The 14,438-nt window shown below is 45.3% G+C and overlaps 1 protein-coding gene across 5 annotated transcripts in view; it reads left to right on the forward strand.

Annotated features, from left to right (window-relative positions):
* The window catches only part of BTK (Bruton tyrosine kinase), a 107,823-nt gene that overhangs the window by 18,594 nt on the left and 74,791 nt on the right, over positions 1-14,438 (forward strand). For 3 of the 5 annotated variants that reach the window (XM_029607372.1, XM_029607373.1, XM_029607375.1), the window contains exons 2-3: positions 2-185; positions 7,254-7,352. In XM_029607372.1, the coding sequence (XP_029463232.1) occupies positions 48-185; positions 7,254-7,352 (237 nt within the window). In that variant the 5' untranslated portion in view covers positions 2-47. The remainder of the gene's footprint in view (position 1; positions 186-7,253; positions 7,353-14,438) is intronic. The other 2 variants (XM_029607374.1, XM_029607376.1) reach the window with 1 other exon arrangement.

The following is a 14,438-nucleotide window of genomic DNA, read 5'->3' on the forward strand; positions in this document are numbered from 1 at the left end:
GGCAGGATCAACAGCCTGGGGGGGCTGAAGACAAAGAGGAGGAAGGCATGGCTGCCATCTTGGAGAGCATTTTCCTGAAGCGGTCTCAACAGAAGAAAAAGACATCCCCCCTCAACTATAAGAAAAGGCTCTTCATTCTGACTGAGAGCAAGCTCTCCTACTATGAGTATGACTTTGACCGTGGGGTGAGTTCAACAAAAGTTAGGAAAAAAGGGGCAGCAGTCTCCAGGGTACAGGGACATCACCATATCATGGTTTATGGACCTCCCCAGTATTACTGGGATGAAACACTCCTTTACTCACTGCATAGTGCACAGTGAAACCAAACCCTCTCCCGGGAGACACTTCTAGAAAAATCCAGGCCAGGTTCTGCCCACCTTCTGCATGAAAAACACAGGCCTCATTTCATTTGCATAAGTTTTTATATGGGTAAAATGCAAGTGGTCATTACCCCAAGGGTGTGGAAAAATTAGTGGTGCGGGAAACGCTGAGAGGCTTTCCTAGAGTGTTATAGCACGTCAGACCCACATATTGGCAGTCACAGCTGGCCTAACCCACCCTACAAACCGTAGGGCATTAGACTCAAGGTGGGGTCTTTCAGAATTCTGTTTCCTGTTAAAGAGAGACCGGCTGAAAACTGCAGTGAGCCTCGGCTGGAGGGAGGCGCATAAGAGACTCCAGATGCTTACTCAGCATTGACTCACTTCACACTCACAGGAGCTCAGCAGCTGGAAGTCATCTCCTCATTTCAGAGACAAAAAAAAAAAGGGTTGTATTTGCCCCTGGTCTCCTCTGTCATCTGTCCAAGATGAGCAGTTGCTAGTGGAGTCAGTGGCATGCAAATAGCTGGCTGCTGAACAACCTGCAAGTGTCAGTGAAAAGGACCAATCAGGAACAGCTCTGCCGGGGGGAGCTCTGGCCAGGCTGTTGTAGATGCACAGCCACGTCTCCTGGGCGCCCGATGCAGAGCGCTAGGGATACACAAATTACCCATTGAGTGTCCCTTTTAGCGTGGCAGCTCATTTGCGTTTTGCATCGAGCACCCAGGAGAGGTGGATGTGCACGCATTCAAAAAACGTGCGGCCTGATTGTGGGGGGTGGGAGCAGCTAAGGGAAAAGGATGGAGGATTGGGGATAAGAGATGGGGATGACAGAGAATGCAACACTGGGTGGGGGGGGGGCAGGGGGAACAGAAGAAAAGTGCTGGGAGAGAGGCGTGATACTGCACCATGGCAGTTGGGATAGTTTATTTTTTCACCTGTACGGGCACCTCCCTCAGGCCCTGAGGTCATGAGATGTGAGTGAAAAAATGTGTTCTGAAGGTCAGCACACATTTTCTTGGATGCGCTAAAAAAGGTAACTCCCAGTGCAGTAAGCTAATGGTATGCTAATGCAGCAGGAGCTACTAAATGCATGCTAACCTGAAAATGTGCGAACAAAGTCATGCTTAGCACAAATAAAACAGTTTTTTCCAAGGACAAGTAGGATGTCAGTCCTCACATGTGGGTGACATCATCAGATGGAACTTTGATTTCAAAGCTTTTAGAAGCTTTGCGCACGCCCTGTTAGGCTTGTGTGGCCCTAGCCACCTCCCTATCTCCCAGGCAGAGCCCCTTAGTCTCATCTTTTCCAAAGAGTCCACAAATCACAGTTCTTCTCTTTCTCACAGCTACTGCAGTGAAAGTTTCTGGAGCTGCAGGAGCTGTTTTTTCATGCAGGGCTCCACAGGCTGGTTTTCCTCTTCCAGTATCTTTAGGTAGGCTTTTGTTTATTTTGGGATTTTCTTTTTTCTTATCCTTTATTTCTGTTGAGGCCGGGTGCTCAGCGCAGCCTAGTCATTTTTTCCCAGCCTTCATGCTGTGTTTTTGCCTTTATCCTAACGTCTAAAGGTGCCTAGAGTTTTCAGTGCTCCTGTGTAGTCGGAGTAGGCCTCTGACCCAGGTCATTCAGGGACTTGCTTAGGAACATTCTACAGTGTCTCTGGTAGCTCCACCAGGGAGGCAACCACCATTATTAGAGTTTTTAGGCAGGAGTTCTGGGAGACTTAGTCCAACCAATGTACATCGATGGAGGTCTCTGCTTCGAGGATACCACCAGTGCATCAATATCATGGATTCCCCCTTGACTTGTGCTTTGAATTGGTGCCTGATGAAGGAGCATTCCAGTGGAGAGGAGAACTTATCCTTCTCACAATCCTAGGAATCACATCTGTCTCCAAGAGACAGAAATAATAATTAAAAATATATGTTTATTATAATGAATATAATATGAATTGCCGATACATGTTTTTAGTTTATTACAAGTTAGCAATGATAAAGCTATCTAGGATTTTAGTAATAAATAGAAAAACAAGAAGATTGCCCCTAGAAGTAGAGTCCCACCCGCCTGTATGACTTTTAGAAACTCAGAAAAAAAAACTGAAAGGAGCAGCTACAAAGGTAAAAAGTGTGCAAGAGGCGTGGACATTGTTAAAAAATACCATCCTAGAAGCACAGTCCAGATGTATTCTACACATTAAGAAGGTGGAAGGAAGGCAAAACGATGACCAGCATGGTTAAAAGGTGAGGTGAAAGAGGCTATTTTAGCCAAAAGATCTTCATTCAAAAATTGGAAGAAGGATCCAACAGAAGAAAATAGGATAAAGCATAAGCGTTGGCAAGTTAAATGTAAGACATTGATAAGACAGGCTAAGAGAGAATTTGAAAAGAAGTTGGCCATAGAGGCAAAAACTCATAGTAAAAACTTTTAAAAATATTTCCAAAGCAGAAAGCCTGAGAGGGAGTCAGTTGGACCATTAAATGATCGAGGGGTTAAAGGGGCACTTAGAGAAGATAAGGCCATTGTGGAAAGATTAAACGATTTCTTTGCTTCAGTGTTTACTGAAGAGGATGTTGGGGAGATACCCATTCCGGAGAAGGTTTTCATGGGTAATGATTCAGATGGACTGAACCAAATCACAGTGAACCTAGAAGACGTGGTAGGCCTGACTGACAAACTGAAGAGTAGTAAATCACCTGGACCGGATGGTATACACCCCAGGGTTCTGTGTTATTGTTTGTAAGGTTTTGGGTGGACCCTTGGACACTGTGGCTGCTGACCACGCCCACAGGGGGAAGTCCCGTGAGGGGCCACAGGTCAGGCTCAGCTTAGGACACACAACACAGATAGATCTTTTATTAACAATTTTGAGGAGCCACCAGAGGTGGCAGTAGTGAGCAGAGATGAAGCCTGGCTGGGCTTGTAGTCCCTCAGGGCTCTGGAACAGCGATCCCACAATGGCTGTGCTGTAGTGAAGAGAAACTGAGATAGTGAGTACAATGAAGTATATGCAGGGTTCTGGAATAGAGCCTCGTTGGCTGAGTACTCACACAGCTGTTTCTCTCGGAAGGGAACACAGGAGCTGAAGTAAAGGCAGGCCCTCGGAGCGAGTACCAGGTTCCAGGGAACAGCTCTGAGAGAAGTAGATGGAAACTCACTGATGGTGTAGGCAGCGGTATCTTCCAGGCAGAAGTGAAGTCCAGGCAGCAAGTCCGGGAACATGGGCCCTCGAGGAGCGAGTACCGGTTCCAGACAGCGACCTGAAAGAGAAGAGAGAGGCCCCCGAGGAGCGGGTACCCCAAAATAGAGTAAGTCCAATAATGGAGAGGCAGAGTAGCTAGGTACAGAGAGCGAATCCCATCCGTGAGGAGTTCACCAGTACGAATACCTGACCCTACTAACTGGATTAGCTAGCAGTAGTGTAGGCTTTTTGTATCCGGGATGCGAGACATCATCACAGGGGGACGCCCCTGAGGTTTGTGCCAAAGAAAGTAGTTGAAGCAGGGCGGTGCGCACGCCCTAAAGCAGCTGGACAGCATGGCGGGAGGCAGCGCCCAAGCCGGACCGGGGATGCCGGAGAGGACGGCATGCAAATGCCGAGGCAGCCAAAAGTCCGTCAACCGCGGGAGGAGTTGCCAGAGAGGTAAGGAGGGCAGAGTGGAGACGTCGGGCAGCGACAGTCGTAACATTCTGAAGGAACTCAAAAATGAAATTTCAGACCTATTAGTAAAAATTTGTAATCTATCATTAAAATCATCCATTGCACCTGAAGGCTGGAGGGTGGTTAATGTAACCCCAATATTTAAAAAGGGCGATCCGGGAAACTACAGACCAGTTAGCCTGACTTCAGTGTCAGGAAAAATAGTGGAAAGTGTTCTAAAGATCAAAATCACAGAACATATAGAAAGACATGGTTTAATGGAACAAAGTCAGCATGGCTTTACCCAGGGCAAGTCTTGCCTCACAAATCTGCTTCACTTTTTTTGAAGGGGTTAATAAACATGTAGATAAAGGTGAACCAGTACATGTAGTGTATTTGGATTTTCAGAAAGCATTTGACAAAGTTCCTCAAGAGAGGCTTCTAAGAAAAATAAAAAATTATGGGATGGGTGGCAATGTCCTTTCATGGATTACAAACTGGTTATAAAACCCAGGAAACAGAGAGTAGGATTAAATTGACAATTTTCTCAGTGGAGGGGATGGGCAGTGGAGTGCCTCAGGGATCTGTACTGGACCTGTGCTTTTCGATATATTTATAAATGATCTGGAAAGGAATACAACGAGTGAAGTAATCAAATTTGCAGATGATAGTTAAATCATAATCAGATTGTGATAAATTGCAGGAGGACCTTGTGAGGCTGGAAAATTGGGCATCTAAATGGCAGATGAAATTTAATATGGATAAGTGCAAGGTGATACATATAGGGAAAAATAGTTTTTTAGCACTTATCTGACAAATTTTAATATTTTATTATAATGAATTTGTGTATTTTGCATTTCGTATTGTTCAATGTGTAAACCGTTGTGATGGTATTACTAAACAACGGTATAGAAAAGCTTTCAAATAAATAAATAAAATAAATAAATAACCTATGCTGTAGTTACACGATGTTAGGTTCCATATTAGGAGCTACCACCCAGGAAAGAGATCTAGGCGTCATAGTGGATAACACATTGAAATCGTCAGCTCAGTGTGCTGTGGCAGTCAAAAAAGCAAACAGAATGTTGGGAATTATTAGAAAGGGAATGGTGAATAAAATGGGAAATGTCATAATGCCTCTGTATCGCTCCATGGTGAGACCGCATCTTGAATACTGTGTACAGTTCTGGTCGCTGCATCTCAAAAAAGATATTGTTGCGATGGAGAAGGTACAGAGAAGGGCGACCAAAATGATAAAGGGGATGGAACAGCTCCCCTATGAGGAAAGACTAAAGAGGTTAGGACTGTTCAGCTTGGAGAAGAGATGGCTGAGGGGAGATATGATAGAGGTGTTTAAAATCATGAGAGGTCTAGAACGGGTAGATGTGAATCGAATATTTACTCTTTCGGATAATAGAAGGACTAGGGGGCACTCCATGAAGTTAGCATGTGGCACATTTAAAACTAATCGGAGAAAGTTCTTTTTCATTCAATGCACAATTAAGCTCTGGAATTTGTTGCCAGAGGATGTAGTTAGTACATTAGTATAGCTGGGTTTCAAAAAGGTTTGGATAAGTTCTTGGATAAGAAGTCCATTACCTGCTATTAAGTTGACTTAGAAAATAGCCACTGCTATTATTAGCATCAGTGGCATGGGATATACTTAGTTTTTGGGAACTTGCCAGGTATTTGTAACCTGGATCGGTCACTGTTGGAGACAGGATGCTGGGCTTGATGGATCCTTGGTCTGACCCAGTATGGCAATTTCTTATGTTCTTATGTTCTTAGAACTACAAATCCATGCATGCAATAGAACATAAGAATTAGCCTGTTTGATTGATCAAGCCTCTTTTTTTTTCTGCTTATTATTAAAAATCTAGCTGGTTTTTAGTCCACAGAAATATGAGCCAGCATGCCGAGATAGTAAGAAACCAAATTATATGCTTCATGGAACATTTCAGCTGCATGTTGAGTTGTCTTTTTTATTCTTTGCTATAATTTTTCAATGTATATCTGTAGCCCTGGCTCATGTTTTAACGTGAGATGGGCATCAGACTTCTTATCTGTTGGGGGAGAGAGGGAATAATTTCCAAGACCTATTGGTGGGGAGTGGGAAAAGCGCATTTCACTCTTTACCACAGACTGGGGTCCACACTGATCTCTGGTGTTCCTACACTTTTCTACTGATCCAGAAGTTTCTTCCTGCTCCTTTGAGCTTCTAGCGCAATCAGAATTAGAACTGGGATCTCTGGCACCATGAACTATCATTCACAACTGCCTAGGGGATTTTTTTCTGCTATTTTATAATCTCCTCCCAACTTACTTTAGTCCAATCACCGTCATTCGCAGGTTGTTCTGTGTTGAATCACGAGTGCATCACTCCTCATTGATGGCCCCGTTGGCTCTATCCATTGTAAGATTGGTCATTGTTACTGTCCTAGGGATGCCAAAAGGGACGAGAGAGAGAGAGAAGGCTGGTTCAAGGGCAGTGGTGGCAAATTTATGCAGATGAGGGGAGGATCAGATAGTCAAGTCTCTCCCCCCACCCACCCCCCCAACCCGGTCCTCAAGAGTCCTCAAGTGTCCAGTTCTGTGGAAAAGTGGACAACCTTGGGAAGCCGGTTGGGTGGAGAGGAAAGGAAGGAGCTATGGGCCCATGCCCCAGATCTTTGAGGTACCCAGCCATGCCCCCGGGAGCAGTCCTAAAGTTTTACCAGACACCTAGCAATACTGGGTAAGTTAGCCTGTCCCCAGGAACCCCACCTCCTTTTTTTTTTTTTTTTTCTTATCCAGCTAAATCACAGCTGGATAAACTAATAATTTATTTAGAGTTAACCCTGCCCCTAATGCCGTGGCTTCTTTGATTCCACCTATCTTGCATCACACACGAAACATTGGGCTAGACTAGAGCCTGTTTGCTGTCCCAAGAAGCCAGATCTGCCACTCTGAAAAAAGGGCTTTAAACTCCAGTCTCTACTGGGAATGTAAGAGAAAAACGAAGCAGTAAATTCCACGTTATAGGGGCAGCCTCTGTCAATGACAGCTCCTTGCTCTCCGGATCTCATTTACTTACATCTATGCTAGGGGGGTTCAGGCTTTCCAATCCCCTCACCCTCCCTTTTTTTTTTTTAAGTGAGGTTTTTTGAAACTAGTTTTGCACGCCAGTTTATTTGATTTTCCAAGCAAGATTTCCATGCAGAATAATCTGTGGTGTGTGGCAATGGATGAGCACTGGGCACACTTCCCTCTTTAGTCTTCCTAACATCTTTTTTTTCCTCTTCTTTCTGTTCTGTAGCGAAAGGGCAGTAAGAAAGGGTCCGTGGACACCGAGAAAATCACCTGCGTGGAAACAGTCATCCCAGAAGAGAACCCTCCCCCCGAGAGACAGATCCAGGTGAGAAGGAGAGAACATTTTGCTGAAATGCTTTCACCTTCCCTCTTCCAAATCCTCAAAAATATCTTCACCCCTAGCCAAGGACGTCCCACAGCCGGTCAGGTTTTCATGTGAGTGCACAGGAGATACATTTGTACATATTGGGTTGCCAATACATGCAAATTTGGGTTTATGCATAATCATTGTGGATATCCTGAAAACCCTACTGGCTATGGGATAACCAGGATATGATAGTTTATAAACTGAATGATGGTCAATCAAATCAAATAAATAATAATAATAATCGGGTCCCCAGGACAGGTTTTGGATGCCCTGCCCTAGGTTGTGTCACAATTAGGGTTACCAGTGGGCTCCATTCTTTCAGGACATGTTGCTCCGGTTCTGGTTTTAGCTCATTGTATGCATGGACTTTTCATCCTGTTTGAATTTCTTGTTTAGATAAAAAAAAATGTTCTTAGTTCTCCTTGAATTGGGGTTGCTACATTTGTACCCATGGCTGGTCCCACCAGTAGTTGGGAGGAATTTGATTCTGTCTTAGATAGACCTGCTTGTCCTGGGAGAAGCTGTGTTCACATCAGTTCCTTCTGTTTATATGATAAAACATATGTTTCTTGTGGTTAGATTTCAGATTTCGATATGGAGAAATTAGTTTTTACCTGATAATTTTCTTTCCTTGAATCTAGCCAGACCAGTTCAGATGCATGGGTTATGACTCCCAACCAGAGACAAACAAGTTTGCTGACATCATCCCTTATAGGCTCCCATTCTGACCTCAACCTGTCAATATTTTATGTAACAAGCTAAGATAAATATTTTCAATACATTAAACTTTTCCTCACACATACTCCCAAGCAAAAACTAGAAGGCTTCCAAAGGAGAAACAAGCAACAGAAACAAGATATGGAACAGACATAACCAGCATACCTTAACATCCACAGCACCACAAGCACATACAAGCAGTTATTCTAAAAAAAAGAATAAGAATACACTTGGCAGAATAAGGAGGGTTGCAGACTGGTCTGTCTGGACTCAAGGAAAGAATTATCAGGTAAGAACTAATTTATCCTTCCTTTTCATCCAGCCAGACCAGTCCAGATGCATAGTTTGTACCTAAGCTATCCCTTATTGGGTTGGACACTGCCAAGACCACTCTCAAGACACTTCCTTGGCTCGAAGATTAAGACAGCAGTTCTTTGAATAAGTATGCAAAGAAGACCAGGTCACCACTCTACAAATTTCCAATGGTGATACCAAGCAAAGTTCTACCCACGAAGCTGCCTGTGCCCTGGTAGAGTACATCCTCAATTTCATGGGAAGCGGCAATCCCTTGGATATGTAAACCTTCATTAAGACTTCATTACTCTTATGAGTTATCAACACCTTTGAAGCTGTTCCGACCCTTCTAGAACCATTAAAATGAACAAATGATACTCCAAGGTTATTGAATTATTAGTGACCTTTAATTACAGCAGAAGAATTCTCCTAACATCTAAATGACAAAATTAAGTTTACTCTTCTCCACCTAAGTCCTTTTGAAAGAAATGAAGACATACCATCTGGTTAAGATGAAAAAATATGAAACTATCTTAGGAAATTAAAAAGGAACAATGTGAATCTACTCTGCCTTATCTAAAGAACCCCAAAAAAAGGTTTCTACACAATAGACTGCAGCTCTGAAATTCATCTGGTGGAACTGATTGCTACCATAAAACACCACCTTAAGAGTAAGCAGCTTAAGAGTTGCATCTCAGCGGCTCGAAAGGATGACCAGCCAGGTATGACAAGACCAAATTCCTATTCCAGGGAGGTACTGATTCTCTTACAGAAGGCCTAGTATGCTTTACTTCCTGAGGAAAAAAAGACACATTCAGATGAGACAACAAAAGTTTGTCCATCAACTGGCCTCTGAAATAGACAATAACCTTTACCTGCACTTTAAGGAGTTAAGGGCCAACCCTTATCCAGTTACTCCTGCAGGAATTCTAAGATAACCGGCATTGAAGCTCTTCTAACTCCTTTAATTGAGCACCAATCCTCAAAAACCTCCAGACTCTCACATATGCCAAGGATGAGAAATCTTTCTGGGCCTACAACAGGGTATTTGCAGCCTTTTGAGAATATCTCTTCTCTGACAAATAACCCCTTTCAAGGGCGAAGTTGATAGACAAAACCAAGACTGATCCCCATGCAGTGCCGGCCCCTGAACAGTACACCCCTGTTCTGAGGCAATAATAGCGGATCCCATCCAGTATCCTCACTAGATCCATATATTAAGGATGACTTGGCCATTTGGGAACTGTCAGTATCACAAGACCCTGATGCCTGAAAATCTATCCACCAGAAGCCACAGAGGGAATCCTGAACTGACCAGTCTTGAATCAGGGCATCCAAATCGGATGAACCTCTTACTCTTCTTTGGATGAAAAATCTTCACACCCATGCATTTCTGCTCGCCGCCAACAAGTCCATCACTAGTTCTCCCCATTTGGACACAATCTGGGAGAATGTCTCCTGGGACAGACTTTATCCTCCAAGGTTCAGCCTATTGCAACTGAGGAAGTCCAATTGTACATTCTCTACTCCTGCTATAAGAGCAGTGGAGAACTCTTTTTCTTGCCTCTTCCTTCAGACTAACCGCATACCTACTTCTTCAGCCACATGCTAACACCCGGATCTTGCCTCAGGGGATCACATATGCAACTACAGTAACATTGTATAACAAGATCCTGTCCACCTGACCCTGAAGAACAGAAGCAAACTAAAAGGAGCAAACTCAGGTTTTCAACTGATTGATGGACTACTTGGCTTCTTCCATATTCCAAGTGCCTTGAACTACTATACAGCAAGCACCTCCATCCTAGAGACTGGCATCTGAGTTCACCATTATCCAAATAGGAGATTCATAATTCAAAATCTATTCCCACTGTTATACTAGCTACTAAAACAAAACTCTCTCTGGCTTATGTCATCAGAGGGAGTTCTCATGAAATACATCTGGAACTGAGGAGACCACTTCGAGAACAAGTCCCTCTGCAAGGGTTTCATGTGTGCCCTTGCCCAAGGCACTAAATTCAAGTCAGATGCCATGGAACCCAAAACCTGATGATAAATACACACCATAGATCTTTGAATCCGCAATAAAAAAATACATTTGGCCCTGCAACTTTCAGATTTTTATGTCCATCAACCTGACCTGGCTTTCCATGTTGTCAAACTTTACCCACAGGATAGGGATTAAGAGGGAAGCAAGATGCTCTTGTTGAAAACGAAAACCTAGGATAGAACCTGCAATAACAGCATCACTCTAGCCATTTGTCACGGCCTGTAAGGCTGGAGTCAGGGAGTACTCCTGTAGAAGTGGTACAGCACTGCAGGGCAGGACTGGAGCTGGTCTTCTGCCTAACCATCCCCTTCCCTGCAGATTGAGTCCTTGGGTTCTGGGTGGCCGTTGGGACTTTCTTTCTGGCGAACATCATGACTGGTAGCTGGATACAGGCACTGGCTGGAAACTGGATACAGGTTGTAAGGAAGGTGGACCCTTGAGCTGAGATGAGGTTGTTGCTACCACCAAAGGAAGGCCCGTGGTGGTCCTTGTCATCAGGAGGCGGTTCGGAGAGAGAAGACCCAACAGGACCTTCACCTATACTAGTGCATGTTCCCCGCAGGTTGAGCCCTTGGGTGCCGGGGCCAGCAGGACTTAGGTGCGGGCTTCTGTAGGTGACGAACCAGAGGACAGCAGGCAGAAGACACATTAGACATACCAAGGGTCGAGGCAGACAGCAGGCTAGGAGGAACGGAGGCCAGGCCGAGGTCAGGGCAGGCAGCGGACAAGCAGAGATGATGAACCAGGCAGAAGATCAGGGCAGGCAGCAGACAAGCAGAAACAATGAACCAGGCAGAAGATCTGGGCAGGCAGCGGACAAGCGGAATCCAGAGAACAAGCTGGGTCGGAGCCAGAAGATCAATCCAAGGAAGTGGGGGGCGAGGAAGAGGCTGGAGGAGGACTTGGGCAGACGGGAGCAGGAACAGGACCTGGAACTGGAGCAGGAGCAGGATCCGGGACAGGAGGCAGGAGAACAGCAGGCGAAGCCAGGATCAAGATGAAGACAACACACACTCTCAAGGAGCTAGACCTGTTGCTGAGGCAAATAGGAGGCGGCAGGGCAGGGTATTTATACCTGCCTTGTCTGGCATCATCATTCCAGGCCGCGGGGAACTTTCCCGCCACTGGCCCTTTAAATCTGGCCAAGGCACGCGTGCGTGTGCCTGGGGGCCCAAGGATTATTCCAGCTTCAGTGGTGTCAGGAGCACTGCGAGCAGGCCACAACGGCAGCGGACCGCAATGAATGGCGGCAACAAAGAGGGAAGCCGGAACGGGCCTCTTGCCTGAGCAGGTGAGGGGACCTGGCCACACTCTCTGGGGGCTGGGGCGCCTAACCCAGGTACTGGCTGGGTTCGAACCAAGGACAAGGGCAAGGCCTGGGAAATAGACGTGACTGAACTGGACGGGCAAGGCCTGGGAAATAGACATGACTGTACTGGACAAGGACAGGACCAGATAGGCAACAGAGGAAACAAGAAAGCCCAACAAGGCATGGGACTGGGCAAGATAACTTTAGTAGACTCGGAGGCTGCAAGGCAGGATAGGTAGGCCCAGAAGGCTACTGAGCAAGGCAGAAGAGCCTAGAAAGCTGCAGAACAAGGCAAGGAAGCCTGGAAGGCTATAGAGCAAGATAGGGAACCAAAGTAGGCTACAGTGTACAGCAGGAGGCTAAGATAGGCCACAGAGCAAGGCAAAAAGCCAAGGCAGGCTATAGAATATAGCAGGTGGCCCAGAATTGCCACAAAGCAAGAGAGGAGGCCTGGGTAAGTCACAAGGCAAGTCGGAAGGCCTGGGTAAGCTACCAGGCTGAGTTAAATAGTCCTCTGGCTGAGACATCAGGTGATCGGGGATGTGGTGACTTGGGCAGCTGGGAGTGGGGCTTGCTGGGGGTGGAGGGGAGACTGCGTAGCAGGTGAAACCATAACACCATTGCAGATTCGCTTTCCTGGGCCAACTTCTGTCAGATATAACTATCGTCCAGATATGGGTGCACCCAAATACCTTCTCTGTGCGGGGTCACCACCACAATCATCACCTTGGAAAAAAAGATCTTGGAGCCGTGGCCAACCCAAAAGGAGAAAGCCTGACATTGAACGTGTCCCCACCATCACCGCAAGGTGAAGATATTTCTGATTACCTTCTTTTATTGGGATATGCAGGTACTCCTCCACCCTGACCTAATGACATTAAGAATTCTCCTTGTTGTGCTGTCACATAACTGACTTCAGAGTCTGAAGTGGAACATTTGCAGAGTCTTGTTGAGCTGCTTCATGTCCAGAATAGAGTGAAAGCTATCCCCCCTTTTTTTTTGTATCACAAAGTAAATTGAGTACTGAGAATATAGGACCAGAACCACCGCCCTTATTGGCAGCAGTCACAAAAATGTCATCCATATGACTTCTCCTTATGAAGAGATCGATAAGGAAAAATGAAAAAGCATCTGAAAAAAGGTTGGGAACACTTCACAGCGTAGCAGTCACTTATGATGCCTAAGACCCAGTGAGCCGAAGTAATGTCGACCCATTTCTGGTAAAAGGCTGAGTCTTTGCGCTTGGCCTCCCACACCTTCACTGGAATGCCCGAGAACTTCTGGAGTGCCCCGAGACTCCATCCTTACCTCTTTTCTTGGAATTCCTAAAGCACTGGAATCTACTAACGGGTCTATAACGTTGGCCATGTGCCTACCTCCCAGGTTTCACACACTTGGAATCTCCAAAGCGGTTCCAAGCCAGAGCTGGCTGCAACATCCTCTTAAGCCTCTCCTTGGGCAATCTGGGGACTTTTGCTTCCCCCAGTGTTTTCATCGGCTTTTCTAAACCTTCTCCAGAAAGATTTCCCTAGAAGAACATTTGTTCCACTTTGCCTTGGAAATCGAAAGTGCTGATCAGTTACGAAGCCACGTTAAACCATGGGCAGCTACAAAGGAAGCCATACTCCTAACCAAAGGTCACAATCTAATTCAGTACCGCCACACTCCAGTTCCCCAGATAATCCAATCCAGTGTGAGCACACTCCATGATTCATTACAGTTCCATTTCACAGAGCAGACTGCACAAAATTGCACAGCACATATTTGGCACATGGTAAGAACATAAGAACATAAGAACATAAGAAATTGCCATGCTGGGTCAGACCAAGGGTCCATCAAGCCCAGCATCCTGTTTCCAACAGAGGCCAAACCAGGTCACCAGAACCTGGCAATTATCCAAACACTAAGAAGATCCCATGCTACTGATGCAATTAATAGCAGTGGCTATTCCCTAAGTAAACTTGATTAATAGCCATTAATGGACTTCTCCTCCAAGAACTTATCCAAACCTTTTTTTTGGTGGCAAAAAAAAAAAGGTGGTTGAAGTTTCATCCGTGTGCTAATTCATCTAATTCTCTGTAGGCTGCAGTGCTGCCCATTTCACCAGTCTTCCATTTGACCCAAAGGGGCAGAATTCTTCTAGTAGCCATTCTGGTCCTGGAGAAAACTGGATTCCTTTCTAAGTTGTGATATGTTTTGACACTTCTGAAGAAGGAACCAGTGTGGTCTTGATGCGCTGCAATATCTTATGTTTATGCTTTTATTAGCTCAATCAAAGGGTGCCACAGTCTACAAAGAATCCACATACCCCAACACACTCCATTTTCCTACATAATCCAACATAAACAATATGCTAGCTCAACGTATAATACAGTATGAACTCCATTTCACAAAAACACAGCACAAATATGCTAATGTATTGCAGTATAGACTTAGCTGGTCAAACGTGCTGAAAATTGACATCTTAATTTCACAATATCATCCAATGTAAGCATATTACTTCCCACCATACAGTTCGCATCATCTATTTCCCTACATGAAGTTACTCCAGTCCCCAGCCTGTACAGCACAGTCCAGCCCCTGGTTACATGGCTCACGGACCAGTCCTCAATAACACAAGTCACAGTTCAGCCACTGACTGCAGGGCCGATTTTTGGAGTGTGCAACCTGTGAG

This window comes from Rhinatrema bivittatum, chromosome 6 (assembly GCF_901001135.1).
Source record: "Rhinatrema bivittatum chromosome 6, aRhiBiv1.1, whole genome shotgun sequence".
NCBI classification, from domain to species: Eukaryota; Metazoa; Chordata; class Amphibia; order Gymnophiona; family Rhinatrematidae; genus Rhinatrema; species Rhinatrema bivittatum.